Source organism: Rhipicephalus microplus, chromosome 3 (genome assembly GCF_043290135.1).
Source record: "Rhipicephalus microplus isolate Deutch F79 chromosome 3, USDA_Rmic, whole genome shotgun sequence".
NCBI classification, from domain to species: domain Eukaryota; kingdom Metazoa; phylum Arthropoda; class Arachnida; order Ixodida; family Ixodidae; genus Rhipicephalus; species Rhipicephalus microplus.
Genome location: NC_134702.1, coordinates 197,205,766 through 197,224,836, shown reverse-complemented (window position 1 = coordinate 197,224,836; position 19,071 = coordinate 197,205,766). Strand labels below are relative to the sequence as shown.

General features: G+C 44.2%; 1 protein-coding gene across 1 annotated transcript in view; it reads left to right on the top strand.

Moving 5' to 3' along the window:
• LOC119159862 (monocarboxylate transporter 12) overlaps window positions 1–15,123 on the top strand; it is a 57,780-nt gene extending 42,657 nt beyond the window's left edge. The window contains exons 4-6 of the mRNA XM_075888582.1: window positions 10,328–10,471; window positions 12,174–12,962; window positions 14,892–15,123. Of these exons, the coding sequence (XP_075744697.1) occupies window positions 10,328–10,471; window positions 12,174–12,962; window positions 14,892–15,076 (1,118 nt within the window). The 3' untranslated portion in view covers window positions 15,077–15,123. The remainder of the gene's footprint in view (window positions 1–10,327; window positions 10,472–12,173; window positions 12,963–14,891) is intronic.
• Window positions 15,124–19,071: the final 3,948 nt, after the last annotated feature.

Below are 19,071 nucleotides of genomic sequence, written 5' to 3'. Positions count from 1 at the left end.
CGCACATTCATCATAAGTGGTCATTGTCCTCTGGGAACTTGGCTTCGCTTGGTTCTACGCCTCGGGTGCGGTCGCTTCATCGCGTCTTCTGCGCCTAATAAAGCTTACCTTCACCGTTGCATCACAAGTGGTGGAGTGTGCTCAGCGATTTTCCGTCCACTCGAAGCTTGCTCTGCCTTGTGGAGCTCCACCCAGAACGTCGTGTGTGCCAGGTGTTCTGTAACGTGCCTCAGGACTAGCCGACCGGCGCTCCTGTGACTACCTTCACGGCCCCGGCTACCGCAGCCTATCCATCGGGGATTGTCACTGCGCACCAGCGTGATCCACCCACGTTCGCCGGACTTTGAGGTGATGATGTGGAAGATTGGTTGAACCAGTTCAATCGAGCGAGTTTCACTAACAACAGGGATGATTCTGCTAAGCATCGCCGTGTTTCTTTTTTTCTCACAGGTGTAGCGAAAAGCGGTTTTTCAATCAGAAAACAGACACCACGGACTCGACACATTTAAAGCAACAGTTTCGTCAAATGTTCGGCACCCAGCCGCTTCATTCAGCTCTCACGAAGAAGACACTAGACGCTCTCAAGCAACAACGCGGTGTGTATTACAACTCGTACATAGAGGATGTGCTTGCTCTCGGTCACCGTTTCAGCACGTTCATGTGCGAATAAGGGAGAATTTTCGATCTATTAAACGGGATCGGCAATGTTATGTTCAATGACTTGGTCATACAAAACCCGACCGCACTCACTGACGTTGATGCTACGTGCCAATGCCTAGAATAACTCGAGTGCTAACGGTTACCGTGAAGCAGCCCTGAAAACTCCACCGCGACCGATCCCTCACTGCGTGCTAAGATCCGGGCGATTAAACGGGAAGAGCTGCAATTTTTCGGCAACTTAGTGACGCCGAGTCTACCTCCCCCCTCCAACACTCTTTTGCGCGACGTTATCAAAGAGGAGTTTGCGTCCATGACCGGGCCAGCGTATCTAGACTGTCCCGTACCTCGACTCCAGCCGACGTACGCACAAGTCCTCGCTGGCTCACCGCTCATCGTACAACCGATGCCTGCACACTCGATGGCTGTCTCCCCTTGGCTTCGATGACTCCGAGCGCACCCAGCCAGCCCTTTCAACCACCATGGCAGCCAACTCGCCTGATCTGTTATTACTGCGGCTATCGGAGCCACATTGCACGCTTCTGTCGGAAGCGTCAGCAGTATGAGCACCGTAGATACTACCTCTACAAAAAGGATTATGGGAGAAGCGAGGACACTTTACAATACTGTCTTTATGATCCGCCGCTACGTCGCTCCCCGTCGCCAACTGTGACATTCGAGACAACCCCTTTTTACCACTCTACCAGATGCCACTCACCATAACCTCTTTACCGCTCTACGTCTTCATTGTGACATGTCTCGCAATTAACCAATCAACACCCGGAAAGCTAACCTCTGCAGATTTCGGAAGAAAAGCCACATCGAACGAAAATACAGAAATTCCTCTAGTGCGTTCATATAATACGATATCTGCGTATTAGAAGGTGTGTACATGGACGCTTCAATAGAAACTGGTGCTTGTTCATCTGTGAATGATCGTTTCTTGTGTTCACGTCTGAGAAAAGTCACCACCTCATAAGATCGGCCTATGCGTCTCGCTGCTCAAGTGGGCGCTATTAGACCTGCTGCTATGTGCAGCACTCGTGTTTTCATTTTTGGTTTGATTGATATGTGGGGTTTGACGTCCCAAAACCACCACATGTTTCATTGCTGGTCTTATTCAATTTGTACTATTCGCCATGCTGAGTCCGTGTGCCAACCAGCTTGAATTAGGCTGGTATTTTCTGTCTATGGCGAAGACTTCCGTCTGCTGTCGAGAAAATGTTGTTCATATGATGGGAACTGACTATGCCCTTTATGCAGATGACAAGCCCGTTCACTTGCTCGGTGCAGAAGATACCGAGTGACCACCTGGCCAACAGTGAATAACTACCATCACTTCTAACGTGATCGACTCTGGCAACGTGTTTCTCCGACGATCTGCACGCTGTCTTGCAAGAGATATAGCCATTGCTTCAGGTCTAGTGCGGTTCCACGATTGTTCCGGACTTCTCTACGCTATAAACCATATGTCTCCGAAAATTGTCAATACTAAAGCTACCACAATGGCTTGCGTTACCGAATTCCTGCCTGTCTCTGTTGTCCCGCTTATGCCAGCTTGTTTTTACCTTCCTTCTGTTGGACGTTTATTATTCGTTTCTGCTCTTGCTGCGACTATTAGTCCAGAGCTGGCCTATTCACAGACAGATGATTTTCTTACCTTGGCGTAAAAGCATAACAGATTATTTGATGCCCATTCATCATGTCTGGGACAAACGTTCAGTATCACGCATCGTATCGAGACCGATGGCACTTACATCGTACGCCGTCGACTATATCGCGTTTTTTATCCGAGCATGAGGTCATTAAAGCAAAGGTCGCCGATATGTTGCAACGGAACATCATACGTCCCTCCGCTAGTCCCTGGTCATCTCCCGTTGTTTTAGTATGGAAAAAAGACGGATCCGTGTGATTTTGCGTAGACTACAGGGCACTTTATAAAACTACCCACAAGGATGTTTACCCCATGCTGCACATGGACGATGCTTTGGATTCACTGCATGGTGCCGAGTACTTCTCAAGTCTAGACCTGCGTTTGGGTTATTGGCAAATACCCTTGCACAAGAATGACAAAGAAAAGACAGCGTTTTCACCACCAAATGGCCTGTACGATTTCATCGTCATGCTCATCGGCATTTGCAATGTTCCAGCAACATTAGAGTGAATGATCGACACAGTTTTACGAGGCTTGAAATGAAAGACTTGCTGAGCTATTTTGCTAAGGCGCTGTGTGTGTGTGTGTGTGTGTGTGTGTGTGCGTGTGTGTGTTTGTGTGTGTCATTATGGTGGTGCGCTACACCCATATAATTTGGCTATTTAGACGATATCGTTATTTTCTTGCCAGCCTTCCCTCAGCACTTGACACTACTGGACGAAGTTCTCACGTGCCTTGCAAACACAGGCCTTCAGCTAAATACCAAGAAGTGCGATTTTGCAAACAAGACAATTAAAGTGTTAGGCCACATCATAAGCAAGGACGGTATTCGCCCCATCCAGACAAGATTTCTGCTACACAATACATCCCGCATCCTCAGAAAGCCACAGATTTGCGCAGTTTCCTCGGCCTCGCTTCTTACTTTCGCGGATTAATTCTAGACTTCACCTCAATAGCTTTGCCATTGCACAAGTTGCAAAGATCAGGCGTCACCTTTGTATAGTCTCCTGATTGTAAATCGGCATTTGACCAACTGAAGTGTGCACTCACATCCGAACCAGTCCTCTGTCATTTCGACAGAACCACGCCTACGCTCCTGCATATGGACGCTTCTGGTCCTGGCATTGGTGCTATTCTCCGACAGCGAAAAAAATCTTTACTTGAGAAGGGCATCGCATACGCAAGCCGTGCACTGAACACTGCCGAAAAGAAATATAACATCGCCGAACAGGCGTGCCTAGTGGTCGTATGGTCTATACAAGAGTTTCGACCTTATCTCCACGGCCGCCACTTTACTGTGGTTACAGACTATCACGCCTTGTTCTGGCTCTCGACACTCAAGAATTTGTCCGGCCACCTTGGTCACGGGATTATTTCCTTACAAGAATATGACTCCAGTATTACATACAAGTCGGAGAAAGAACGTGAAGACGCCGACACGCCTTAACGCTGCCCGCTCCCTTCAGAACCACTTAGCAAAGTCCTCACTGGTGCACTCGAGGAGATTTCGGCCGTCCCTTCCCAACATGTTCTGTCCTTAGTTACACTGGACCCAACTTCTCCTAAGGAGTGTGGCTTGTTTTTATCCCACAAACATGCTGACCTTTACTGTCGCCGCATCATGGACTGTCTTGACGAGACTTCTCGGCCCCCTAACGTGCGTTTTCGCCGACAGCTGGCGCAATTCAAGGTCGACAACCACGCCCTGTACCGTCATACCTGCCACCCTAATGGTCCACGCTTGATGCCCGTTCTAGCTCGGTCTCTTCAGGCTCAAGTCTTCAAGCCATATCATGACGACATGTCTGCTGGTAATGGGCTTCCAGAAAACGTACGACTGTATAGGATGTCACTACTACTGGCCGGGCTTGTCCACCAGTGTCGCAACTATGTTGCCTTGTGCGCCCTTTGTTATCATCGCAACAACCCTACATCATTTCGAAATGGTAAGTTACAACCACTTCCATGAACCCTGCAAACATTTTAGGTAGTTGGCCTTGACCTGTATGGTTCACTTCCTATGTCTGTCACGGGCAATCAATGAATAGTTACCGCCGCTAGGCCGTAACAGTTCTAGTGCCTTCTGCATCCGCTTCGGAAGTTGCTCACTTCATCCTTCGTGCAATAATCCTTCGTCACTGTGCTACTCGTGTAATCCTGAGCGGCCATGGAAGAGTATTTCTTTAAGCTCATTGAAGAAGTGCTCAAGGCATTTGGCACTACACCCAAAACAAGCTCTAGTTACCATCTTCGGACAAGTGGGCTGACTGAGCACTTTCATCGCACACTGTCAGATATTAGAGTTATTTATATAGAACCAGACCACAGAAGCTGGGACGCCATTTTGCCATTCGTCACTTTTGCCTATAATACCTCTGAGCAACACACAACTTGTTACACTCTGTTCCACCTCGTCCACGGCCACTTCCCCTCTTCTTTCTTCGATGTTTCATTCTACTCTGCACCTGTTAAACCATGCTCGTCCTCAAGTGAAGATTACGTGTCTCGTCTACTTCACTGCCGCCAGTTGACCCGCGTCAACACTAGAGCCAAGCAACAGAATCGCAAGCTCAAATATGATGCCTCTCATCAGGCCCTGTCCTTCAGCCTGGTGACGAATCCCTCCTTTTAACACACATTCCAACTCTTGGCTTGTGCGACAAGTTTCAACAATGCTTCATTGGCCCAACACAGTCTAGAAGCAAACGTCTTCTGTCAATTATCGCGTGGCACATGCTCTTCTTTTAATGGAGCGCCGCTGCCGGGCAGCAGGAATAGTCTACGTATCCTGCATGAAGCCTTTCACATGGCTTTCCTCTTCGCTTTAAACTGCGGCTAAGAACTGCGGTACGATGACCGCTTTGACGTGGAGGGGGGGGGAGAGTAAGTGTGTCCATTTATTAGGCACATCTACTTTCGTCACACATGTTAATCATCAAAAATGGTCATCGTCTTCATCTTTTGTGGGAACTTGCCTAGGTTCTGTGCCTCGGGGGTGGTCGCTTCATCGTGTCTATTGGGCCTATAAAGGTTACCTCCACTGTTCCATCACAGTATACCCACCGCAAACCGCTGTTTATGCTAAAAGGCTTGCGTTTACTGCAATATTGGGCCTGAATTGCGTATGCAAACATAAACACGTTCCTAAAAAATTTTTCCAGTCACTTCGATTCTATCAAGTGGCCGTTGTGCGTTTTTTATCTTCTTAGCTTAGAAATAGTGCTTAATTTACCTTAAATTCAAGGCCATAAGCTTCAACAGTGAAGTATTTGGTCTGATCTGGGGCTGTTTTTGAGAAATGTACAAGTAACGCTGTAGGTTTAGCGAGTGGCGATGAGTGCTTCAGCAACATTGCAGGACACAGATTACGTATTTGATAGTTATTTTGGTCCATTGCACCTGGCGCCACTTGATGTGTAGCAGCTACAAAATCTGGTAGTAGGCAACTATTTTTCGTTACCGGAATACAGGACAGAATAAACAACTACATTTCTGTGAGAGGCGTCCCGGCAAACACACGGCGACCTCTTCTTGTTCTAAGAACGGCCTACTAAGTACGAATAGACAGCCCGAGGTCATCCTAAAATGAACCTTGATAGGTTCCAATACCGTCAATTGGTTTGGCCCCAGCTCATCCTCCAGTTGTCCTGAGGACGATATTTAGGGATCTTTTTAGTATGCCTTCAGGTAGACCTCTCTACGGCATTCGAGGCTATTTTTAGAATGCATTGAAGGATTTTAAAAGCATATTATATCGATTGAAAATGCGTTCTTGCAATGTGACTTTTTCATAATTGAATGCAAAATTTCAGGCTTAGAACGAAAGCATTCATTTATAGCTCTAAAGAGCTTAAGCTTTGTTACTAGAAGCTAAAGTTCATACGAGATCTAACTATAACGCGGAGCGACACGCAAACTTTTTCTATTATTATAAGTTTTATACAACGAATGCTTAGAGCATCACGAATTGAGGTTGTTGTGATTAAACTCTTTCATTGGAGATGAAAGAGTTTTCTTGAGATTAGCAGGAATAGATACCATAATCGCTCAGTAGGCCTTTATTTCTTTAACTTGTCATGCAGTGCTGCACAGTAACCGCTGTATTGTGCTGAAATGCTGGCCTTGCTGCTACACCATCACCGTGTGCGTTTCAAAGATTCTAACACATTCCCTAAATTCGGTAACATATGACAATGAATGTACAAGTGTTGATTTACAACAACCTTTCCGTGCTTGAAACAGTCGTACATGTCACCATCATTATAACAGATACATCTTTTGCAAGTGACTGCAAACCCCATTTCATTTTTTTCAGAATCTGCCTCCACAGAACAACAGAGCTTGATTGGGGAGAACGTGTGCTCACACACAATTAGCTTCACAAACAGAATGCTCTGCACTCTGAGAATGGTCGTAGCAGCAACCAGGCTGAACATATTCACGTTCGGAACTGCCTACGATGGTGTCACAAATGACGTGTCACAAGCGAGTTCAGAAAAACTTCGGTGAGCTTCAAACTGTGGGGAAACACTTGAAACATCATGCCACACAATGCACACTATGACATTGCAGTGCGACATTGTCTTCTGTCATTGTCTGATGATTAGAGTTTTGTGTGGTTGTGGTCGTACTTACAACGACCGCAATCTCACAAAACTCCACTAGCAAAATCACACAAACATCCGCGATTTCGCTACCATTTCCCAACCACTCACTGACCATCTCAAAACGAGCGTGCCATTCTCGTGGGTCCAAAACCAAGCAGCTGCGTTTTTCACGCTGATCGACCAGCTCACTTCACCACCAATACTGGCCCACTTTGACCCGTCCGTGACGACTGAAGTTCACACAGACGCCAGTGCTCACAGCACCGGCACCGTCCTGGCTCGACACCAGGGCGATGAAACTCGTGTTATTGCGTATGCCAGCCGCCTTATTTCCACATCTGAGCGAAACGATTCGATCATAGAGCGTGAGCGTATTGCGTTGAACTGGGCTGTAGCTAAATTTTGCCCCTACATTTATGACCATGAGTCATTAGTTATAACCGACCAGTACGCTCTGTGTTGGTTGTTGTCGCTCAAGGACCCAACCGGTCGCCTAGGTCACTGGGCTCTACGTCTTCAGGAGTATAACTTCGACGTGATTTATAAGTCTGGCAGGTTGCACCAGGATGCCGATTGTCTCTCACGCTACCTGGTGGACCCTGATAGCGTCGATGTTCATAAGAGCACTTCTTATGTGCTCACCATATCAGATTTGTGCGACATTGGCAAAGAGCAGCTTTGGCACACACCCTAAAGATGGTCGTAGAGCAAGTATCTTCAGGACATTCTTAACCTTCGCTTAGTCGATATGTCTTTCGCAATGGCGTTCAGTATTGCCACAACATGAAGCCTCATGGCCCAAAATTTTTGTTAGTTATTTCCCGACACCCGCGTGTTACCATTCTTTATACGCATGATGCTTTGATGGTGGGCCACGTGGGTCTTTACGCACTTATCACGGCGTACGGCAACGGTTCTGTTAGCCTGGCCTGTATGAACTTCTGCACCATTATGTTGCTGCTTGCCAGCGCTGCCAGCGTCGCAAACGTCTTGATCTCAATCCGGCTGTCCTGCTTCAACCTATCGACATTCCCCCGGAACCATTCCTTCGCGTCAGCCTCTACTTGCTTGGACCTTTTTCTACATCCGTGTCAGGAACAAATGGATCGCTGTCGCAACTGACTATGTAACCAGATACGCTATCAGTTATAAATTGTGCCTTGCCAACGAGCTGCGCTACCGACGTCACAGACTTTCTACTGAACGACGTCATTCTGCGGCATGGGGATGCGAACCAGCTTCTGAAAAATCATGGTTGCTGCATCCTAAAAGGGGTTATCGACAAAATACTTTGTAGCTGCTCTACCAAGCATCACCTTACTGCTGCCTACCATCCCCAGACCAACAGTCTCACGTAGCGCCTCAACTGAACTGCTACAGGCATGTTGTTCATGTACGTCTCTGCCGACCACCGTGACTGGGACGCAACGCTCCCATACGTTACGTTTCGTCAAGGCATAACCACCACTGGCTATTCTCCGTTGTTTCATCTGTACGGCCGCAACCCTGCGTTGCCATTCGACACAATCCTTCCTTCTGATACTATCCAACCAACGGTGTATGCTCAGGACGTAGCTTCTCGAGCCCACGTCGCCCACCTAATCGCGCACATTAGGCTCTGTGCTTCTCAGGCTTCACAAAACATTTGCTAGGATTACTGGCACCAGAATGTTGACAACCCTCCTTATTCTCTTGTCCTACTTTGGACGCCGTAACGACGTGAAAGCTTGTGCTAGACGCTCCTCCCACAATATACAGGGCCCTACAAAGTTATCCGCAAGGTCATCGACGTAGACTACTTCATTACTCCCATTCAACCCCACTCGATCATGTCCTGCCACACCACCTACTGATGTTGTTCATCGGTCGTGCCTAAAACGCTTTATACTGTCAGTCCTGATTTATTTAGGGGTGCCGTGACGGCGCTTTGTCTGCCGGGGGTGATGTTGCGAGGCAGTGGTTATGGCTCGGCCGCCGTACAGGGATCGGCGAAGAAGAAGCGAACTCGCCGCGCAAGATACTGGCAGCCCTCAGGTATCACACTTACGCCTAAATGTTGCAAATATACTCGTTTCTATACCCCGTGTATTGGTCTTCCCTGTGACATTGTGTTGCTTCAGTAAACGTTACACAAATGGACAGTGCTTGTAACGTTTACACCCACTTTTGCGTGTTGCAATGTTTTCAGGCAAGGCGTATTACACAAAGCTTTTTATAGAGTTGCTGATTTTTCGAATGAGTACCCAGTGGTAATCACGTGTTTGTGTCAGCAACCTCAGATATAAAATTTTCCATGGCGATTTCGAAATTGTAGCATACCAGAATACGATGCAGTTGCAGTGGAAGTTAGTACCGGGTTCTCTTTACGGCAAAGGCCGACGCTATATACGGCCGTATTTCGATGTACACAACATGCTAGAAGTTCATGTATTTTGATTTCAGTGCATGGTAAGGAACCCCTGAATTGTTTTCAATTTTCACATGTCTATATACACGCACACGTAAAAATGAACTCACGGACAATTATGTAGTGTCGTTGAACTATCCCTTCCCCATCATATATTGTGAAAATGCTAACTACAGTACTGAAGCCCTTGGTGATAAAAGCTACTATGAGTCCTCTCTTGCACGGCTTTCCTTGCCCGAATTTCTTTGAAGCATTAAGGATCTTAAAACAATATTGTCATGCTAGGCAAACATAAATACATAAACACTATAAGCCTCAAACACCAGTGAAAAGCCTTTATAGACCTTCCTCATTGCCTTTGCCGGTTAGCCATTATTATATACCAGTGCACAAAATGTACTCTTCGGTTAGTAAAAACAATATTACACTCTCTTCTTGTAAACTAGTGCCCTGCAAATATCACTTTATGGAAGGGTCTTTGCAGCTTCAATCAGTGACCTGCCACAACAAAAGTGCTCACCTATGCCTCTTTGTTAAAACATACAGCTTTCTCACCTTGCATAGCGACATCTTTCTACCTACCATATGCTTCGGAACTTCTTCAGAATATTCCCAAAGGTGCGAATCATGAAATAAATAAAACATACACGTGAAAAGTTATTTGTTACCCACAAATTACAGAACTGAAACAATCTTTTAGAATCAGTCAGGTTCATCATTCGTAATCCTATTTTAATTACGTGCAAATACAAAGTGAAAACACTGCAGAGCACCTTCGGCAAACTGTCTAATTCGTAATTAAAACTTAGACTTTGTTATTGTGTCAGCTGACGTAGAAATTGCTGAAAAAAAAGCTTGCATTGCAAGTTTTTTTGATGTCCCAGTTCCCACTTTAACGCCTCTTCCTTTGCGAGTAATTGAAACAAATATTCATAGTGATAAAGTCCCCACCTACTGCGTTGAGTAATGCTATCAAAGTGTTTAACTATACTTTTTTTACAGGTTTCATCACGGGACCTCTAGCTCAGAGATTCGGTGGTCGTCCGGTGATAAGTTTGGGAGCAGCGATATCAAGCATTGGCCTAGTGTTGAGTTTTTTTGCCACTACTATTGGTTTCCTGACATTTTCATTGGGTGTTGTACATGGTAAGGCACATTTCTTAAGCACTTGGTGGGACATAAAAATATCTTGCCCCTACGAAAAGCCAAGTTGTTCAACGCCAGCGCAGCAATAGACTGCCGAATATTTAGCTTAACGCACTGCGTAGGCAGTTTCTATTTTTGTATTCAAACTTAGGAAACCGCTTTTATGTTGACCTCAATGCGAAGCACAAGTTATGAATGTTAACTGATATTTTGTCTTATTTTTAGGACACGGTCAGGTACATAATGAATATCACAGCCATTCTACGAACCTCTTATACTTGATAGCGTCCCGCAGCCGCACCATGCACACTTTGAAATAGGGCAGGGGAAGTGAAAGCTGTAGTTTAGAAGTTTTAACGACCGCACACCTTCTTCGACTTGCAAGGGCTCGTCAGAGTGATACTTCTAGAACTCCTCTATAACCACTTTTTTGGAAACGCATTTTAAGAACAAGACAATATTAGGAACGAAAATAGGATAAATATGTAGTAGCACTAAAATATTCACAAAATAACCTCAAGTAATTTTTGTGGACTATTTAGTTGTACGCGATCTCAAGCACATATGTGCAAAAATTAATGCACACGAGACTCACTACATCAAGCCATCCTTGTAACACTAACCTAACTAAGCAGCTGTTAGGAAAGCGTTTTTCATATGTGAAAGTTTTCATGTATTTATGATGACGTGATGATACACTTACGTCGGTTTTGACTAAAGATGTATCCTTGCATAAACTGCTGGTCATATTTTCTCGTATCACAATTGGTTTAGCACATATTTCCTTTCTAAGCGCTCATGAAGTTTACCACATGTCTCTAGCCCTACCTGAAGAGGCGCTCGTCAAGTAAAATTCAAAGTAAATGACAATAAAACACCCATCCTTCTGTAGAGTGCAGCTTCAGACTTCAAGATGGTTGATATTGAAGTGAATTTCCAATGAAATTATCATAATCAGTAAGATCAGTCAGTCCATGTCCACTGCAGTACGAAAGTTTCTCATAATAATCTACATTTTACGCTACACTTCACGAGCTCATTCGAACTGATTCCTGCGTACTTTATTTTCTGCCTCCCTCTCTTTTTGCTGTCTATCTGTTTTGCCAGAGTTTTTCATCCAATGATGTCCATAACGTCGTTCACACCAGCAGTTATCTAGCATAGCTTGAAATCGCTCAACAACTTCACTTTTTCTCCTAGTTTCAAAACTGATGGCAACTACTCGTGCTAGTTCCAAAATGTACTAAACTCTTTTTGTATTGACCAGTGCTGCACCTCTGACTTCGCCATTGTGACTGTTTGGGTGGGTGCGGTGAACCCTGATATGAGTGTGTGCGCATTATATCTCTGTTTCCTCGTTGTGTACCGTAATATATTATTTCAAAAGCAAAAGATGTTATCTCGAAAGCAAAAGTGCTTAAGATATTCTCCGTTAACCATTTTCCCCATTGGCTCATGATATAATTGCTTAAACACTATATACATTTGAGAGCTGCAAAGAAATGCCGATGGTGTTTCTCAATAGTAGATACCATCGCACATTTTCATTGCAGGAGCTGCATCTAGCACACCAAGGTTTCTCTTTAGTGATACCAGGCCACTCGACCATAGCATAGATTTTTGAGCATTCAGAAGCAATGTCTTAGTGCATGTAATGTTTCATTTATAACCATTTCTCTAACCACTTTATCTACTCTTGCAGCCATCGGAACTGGTATGGTGTTCATAGTAGCCCCCACCATTGTCAGCGAGCACTTCGTCAAGAACTTGGGTATAGCAATGGGCCTCAACTACGCCGGCGTCACCGCGGCCCTTTTTGTGTTTCCTAAGCTGCTCGAATACCTGGTCGCTGCATATGGACTGCGCGGCGCCCTTCTTATCTGTGGCGCCATCACCATGAACGGACTTGCCTTTAGCATATTCACTGGGAGGCCGACTTGGCGTATGGTTGCTGCCGGGGAGGATCCTGTTTCAACCAAGCTTCCTCCGAAAGCAACGGAAGCTGAAAAGAGCCACGAGATGTGGCACGCACTGACAGTATTCAGAAGCCCCATGTTTTATCTCATAATGTACAGCTTCAACGCCTACTGCATGTCTTTTGATTTGTACATGTCATTATTCGTGGACTTCGCCTCCGATCGAGGGGTAACGGTGGCGACTGCTCTAAGTGTAATGGCTGCTGGAGCAGTGTCCGAGGGTGTTGGACGATTCACGCTGCCGATGGCCGTCGATCGAAGTTTGATAACAAACAACGTTGCTCTCATGCTGACATTGGGTGCGGAGGCAGTGGCGTTTCTTATGCTACCTTTTCTGCACAGCCACGGGCTCATCTTTACTGTGGCCATTGTAATTGGCTTCATCATTGGTACTGCTATAGTTCTGTTCCCAGTTACCCTGGACTATTACTTCGGACATGAGAAGATGTCAATAGCATTTGGAATCGTCGTCGCATCGGCCGGATTACAATCATTTGTGAGGCCATCATTGATAGGTACGACTTATGGTATATTACCACTAAGACTCTCACAGCAGAGCCATAGCATTATTCTACTGATTTGAAAAATTGGGTAACGAATATTTGCGTCGTAGTGGCTAGTAGAGTGAAACCTTGGTTATACGATTACGGCTGCTGATAATTTCGGGGGAACATTAATTTTTCCGTGGTTCCGGCTACGACCCGCCAGCTTGCAATGTAATGGAGTGCGCTTGTGCACACCAATTTTTTGCCCCATGACGTTTGAGACGAACGTATGCTACCACGCAGATATGACAGGCGCTGCCCGCACTGGCGCTGAAAACAAAGCAAACACGTCCGGGCACGGGAAACCATGTGCGAGCATGAACGCGCGCCCCTTCGATTTGCACTTCAGTTTGCACAGGACACTCCCAAATTTCGAGAAAACGTGTCCATTGTACATCTCCCGAAAAATAGCCTCAACACCACAAAAGAAAGTAACCACAGATGCAGCCAATGGGGTCTAAAACTTTCTGGCCTTAACCAATCGTGTTAAGGCCAGAAAGTTTTCATTTTTGCCACAGTACTTTGTTGCCATGAGAAAAAGCTTACTACAATTTCTGAGGGAATGCGTGATTCTACGTAACATCTAACTGAGCATAGCTAGTTGACCTAATGAATTTCTTTCAAAATTTTATATATTGTTGCCTGTTCAGTACTAAGAAGAGATCAGCAACTGAATTTGCTGGAAACAGTTTCATAGCAAAGTAAAGCAATAATTGAGGAGAGGTGGATCGAGTGCCACGCTTACCTCTTCTGCTGTTTTTTTTTAGAATTTGGAATGAATTAAAAATACCTGCTCTGACGTTTTTTTTTCAAGTTTGAGGGTTCAATAAAAAGTATAAAAGCCACGTACCCATACTTTTTTAGCCAACTATATGCATACTTTCGCTTACGATCAATTATATTTTCATTGTCCGCGTAATGTACATCGTTTTATGAAAATCCTCAAGTTTGATTTAGTATGCAACCTTTACTTCAAAAGGGGCCTATGACAGAGCAGTGAAAATTCCGCTTTTATTTTTTCCGCATGCTTATATATAAAACTGCTGAAGCTTATAATAATATAGTTTTCCAATAAATTCATATATGCGCGTTCACCTAAAGAAAAGAGCATGCAAGAGAAAATTCTCACGATAGTTAAATAAACTGTTTTTGATAATTTTTATACGTTCGCCAATTATTATCCTTCACATCAGCTTTCGCAACCAATAAAACATGTTGCATTACATTGTTTCGCTTGCAGTTATGGCCTGTCGATAAACGCCCTTGCGCAACAATAGGCAACTTTAGATTGGACTTCCTGCCCACTAAGTATGAAATGCAGGCCTATACTTCATTTTTTGAAAAGAAAGAAGCACTGGAATAGCTGTCGACTGCCCCGAGAAGGCCAATGTCGAAATGGTGTGGTAATAATTTCGTGGGTGTGGATCTTTTTGTCAATTTCTAATACTTTAAACGACTTCAAACCGAGGGTATCAGCTATTCAGCGGCTACACTGAGCTGGTTCTGTATTTCAGGGGATATTCACGCGCGTTCTAATCACTGTCTTTCAATTTGTGTACATTATCTCTTGCAAAGCATTTTTTTCCTTTTTGTGGAAGGCCTTTTTGAATTTCTCTGTTTAAAATAGTTATCTTGCGACAAGACGCAGAATTCAGAGTTGAATCTATAAAGAAACTTTTTTTAACTTGTACTATGCCTATTTGCGTTCAAAACCAAATAATTATGATAATAATAACCCTAACGCCGAAGCGGTAGTGGCAATAACCTAGACAGGATCCTTATCAACACTGTATTGGGTCAAAAAATAATATTTTTATGTGATTTTTAGTGAAATTCTACTGACGTGCTCGTGCCTAAGACATGTGTATGCCCACCTACTTACCTTTTTTATTTTTGCAGGCCACTTCAGGGACCGAGGAGGCGCCTATGACTGGCTATTTATCATCTGCGGTGTTGCCAACGTGGTTGCTGCCGCTCTTTGGATGGTGGCTCTGGCGTGGGAGAACAGCAGAAGAAAGAACATGGCACTTGTCGAAATCACGCCTCCATGCGCTGTTATTACTAAAACATTTGCAAACAAATGAAAGCCATAAGTTACAATAAAGTGTAAGCGATGGTGTTATATATAAAATGCAATGAAAACCACTCCTTTTATTGTTAATGTAGCATCAGCGTTTTGGGTAAAAGAAAAAAATCTCGAAGCGCACAATACTTTTTCGTGTTAAGCATATCAGTGCAGGCGAAAATAAATAAAATGTATCTTTAAGGTCTCTTGGCAAGCGTAGGACAAAACATTATTAGAACCAGGGGTTGACCTACCCGTGATTTGAGTCCCGTTAATATATAACTGAAGCCGTAGAAACACAGCAGCAATAGATTCTACGGAAGGAAAGTACATTTGTGCTTTCACTGGAGAAATGAACTTTATTCTCGCTAGAAGAATTTGGTAGCTACCACAAATTTGTAGAGACTGTAAATCTATTCTAAACAAGATGAAATTAAATTTAACTTTCTCTTATTTCGGAGCATTACGTTGGCTATGCTGAGAAGTATTGCCTTTTAGCCATGCATGACACACTAGAAAACTCCGCAGTCCATGAAGGTGCCTATATTTGAGTCCTGTGACCCTCGAAAAGAGAATAATACGCTGCTTTTTGGGTGAAGCTCCTTGAGCCATGGGTCACGCGTTCTCGTTGTATGTACACGTGTAGGTGGCCACATCTCGTTTAGTTCTTGGAATGTCCGCTAGACGGCAGTACTTGCTTAGGATAATATATGATGAAAAGATGCAGGATGGCAGTAGTTGGAGTCTTCACTAGAAGGTCATGCAGAGAGACAGACAAGCGGACATATGGACGGACAAACAGAAAGACAGACAGGCATGTGGATGGACGGACGAATGAACATACAGAAAGACGCATGGACGAACGGACAGACAAACAGACACACAAACAGGGTGATAATGGACTGACAAACAGACAGACGGATTGACGGACTGACAGACAGACGTCCGGACAGACGAATACGTACGATCGACGGTTTACCAATAAAACCCTCCGAATATTCGCCCCACTGAACATCATTTCATCGATGGATATGTGGTTTAAAAAAATGATAGTTTTTTCTTGGGATACCTTAACAAACAAATTTTGGTCTGTTGTGCATTTTCGTGTTTGTCAAGTAAAACAGTTCAGGTACTAGTACGTCCCCAGCGCCCACCAATATCGTAGATGCTTTTACGTTCGAACGTGTGCGATTGTCATTTTAGAAGGAAATACTGTGCATATCTGAAGCACAATGTCAACACGCTAATATTGTGCAGTGTGTTTCCATATACTAGAAAAGGCATACATACGTAATGCTAAGAACTGTACTGTTTATTGCGCTACGATGGCAATGCGACGCTATGCAGCAAAAGGATAGTTTCTCACGCGTTGCTAAGACGATACGGGGCTGCTACCTGCTTTCAAATCTACAAAATACGGCATTGAATTTGCGTTTCTGAGATTACCGACAGATGGCACTCATGTGTCACGGGTATATAAGACTCTGACGCAGCGGCACCAGAATCTCATTCACTGACTTTCTCGCGCATAACATAAAATAAATGTTCTACTCTATTCGTTCTCTCCAGACGGGAGACCATCGTCTTCCGACGACATTTGCAGTCGAACATGCAGATACGGGGAAACTTTCAATTAGTGGCCTATTGAATGAGGTCTCACGCCTAAAAACGTTGCCATGACCACACATTTATGAGATAAAAGTAATTGTAGCAGCCAATAAACTGTCCACCTCTTCTGATTCTCAGGTGTAAGAACGTATGCCTAAGCCCATTTTAGTTCAACCTCATTACGTTTTCTTCGAGGGCAAGAATAATGAATGCTATATATTAAGCACTGAGCGAAAAAAATTATGCAGATTCACGTACTTGGCAACCGACGTTATGCGAAGCATGCGGAGAGAAGGTAACCGTGTTGCAATTTATTTTATTGAGTGATACGCCGAGAAATGACGCTAAATACATGTACAAATGTTGCACGCACAGGCACATGTAAAAGAGTTGCAGATGTCTGTATAAACAATTATTTGCACTTTCACAGCGATGTCAATTGGAACAGGCTTATTAGCGACACCAGAAGCTGATATCAAGCGCTCATGCTCGCGAAAATGCTGGCCGTGGACACTGCTACATGAATAAGCTTCAGCGCATGGTACCTAACCACTCTTTATGTTAAGCCGGCTTGACGTTAGTATAAAAGGAGTACATATGTAATGTTTGTAAAACTAGGTAGGCAGCACTGCAACCACTATTGGCGTTTCACGAAGATGAGCATCTATCTGAAAAGTAGTTCCGAGACCTGGCGTATCTCTGTAGTAGAATGCTTGAATGCCACGCAGAGCGCTTGGGTTCCATTCTTGTTGAGACACTGTAGTTTATTAATTGCATTCGTCGGGAGTCTACGATGCCTATGTCAGATTTTCCTTAACACTGACATTTATTTTATGCCTTCGTTGGGTCGATGCTACCGGTATAGGGTTTTGTTTACCGCTCGCGTGTTTAAATTTCCCATGTGTGTCCTCGTCATTCCTGGGAAGATACCAAGTTCTTGTTCTTGTTCACCTATTGTTCATGGGCATACCCACAATGAGGAATTGGCCAAAAATTGAGTGGTTTTAAAAGTTATTCTTGAGATTTAGAATATAGGAGATATAATAGAAAGATTACCGATGACATAGTAAAGTGCGGTGACTGGTATACTGCATACAATTATTTAAATAAAGAAACAAATTTTTTCATAAAATAGAGCAATAATTTTTTGTACGTATATAATCTAGTAGACACGTTAGGATAATTAAACAGATTAAATAGTTAACCTATTAGTTTCATCAATATAGTCCCGGACGGCCGCGTATACTGTCGCATTAGAGAACCCAGCAATGGAAGCTCCAAATTACTAACATACTAAGAGTCAATCACTTGTGGCACATACCCACATATTAGCCGCCCATACCCACCCGTGGGTATGTGCCACTTACAGGCGGGAAGTGTGTGACCACGTTCGCAACAAAATTGTGACCTAATATGTCTTAACCAGCGCGTCCTATTTGTCAAACCATCTTACTCCCTGACGCTAGTTATGGATCACGCCAACTTAAGGGGATGACGACGTGACCACCCAAAACGTAAGCGGTTAGATAGATAGATAGATAGATACGCTCAAAGTAGCCGAAGTTTACTAAAAAATGCTTCGCATTTATTAGAAAGCTTCATCCATGGAGCTAGCCTTTTTGCCCATCTGAAGAGCTCTGCCCTTAGGTATAGAAATTAGGTTACGCTTTTATTGGTCACTGGTTGTATTGGTGGCGTCACATGCGAAAGAGTCGATGCTCGCGAGCGTTGAGGCCTGCAGCTTTCTATGTTGTGCCATTCGCATGCCTATGTGCAGGCGCTGTTTTGACATTATTGATGGCTCTCTCGATAGTACTATTGCCGAAAATGAAATGGCAATGTGGTATCTTATTCGAGGTAACTCATCATTTCCCACGCCTTCTTCCATCGTTGCCTCAATATGAATGCGCAACCAATCGAAATTGCCTGTAGTAACTTAAACGTTCCACTGCTAAGCGCGCAAGAAGAGCCACCATTCTCAACATGTAGTATACTGCTGGAGTTTGGAGGGAGCAGTGCGATAAACGATAAAAAGGAAGAAAATAAAGGTAGCACGATAAGCACGGTCGCGTCAAACTTGATTTCCCTCTTGGTTTTGTTAATGCATGGGTTACAGATCATTTTCGCCATTTCGCTGGCCAAATACACTTTGAAGATCTTGTGCTAAGACCTGTCGGTGAGATAACTGGTTAGCTCTATAAACTTTTCTAGAGCAAACTACAAAAAAGCAGCACTGAGTTTCAACAAACACGCATACAGATAATTTACAGATGTTTTTTTAAGCTGTGTGTAATTTTTTTTGTAGTTTAAACAAGGAAAGTGAACCATTTACGACATTCGACAACAAAAACATTGCTCTTTGTTTTTAACATCTACGAGGGTGGTGCCACGCGCTCCCTGAACAGC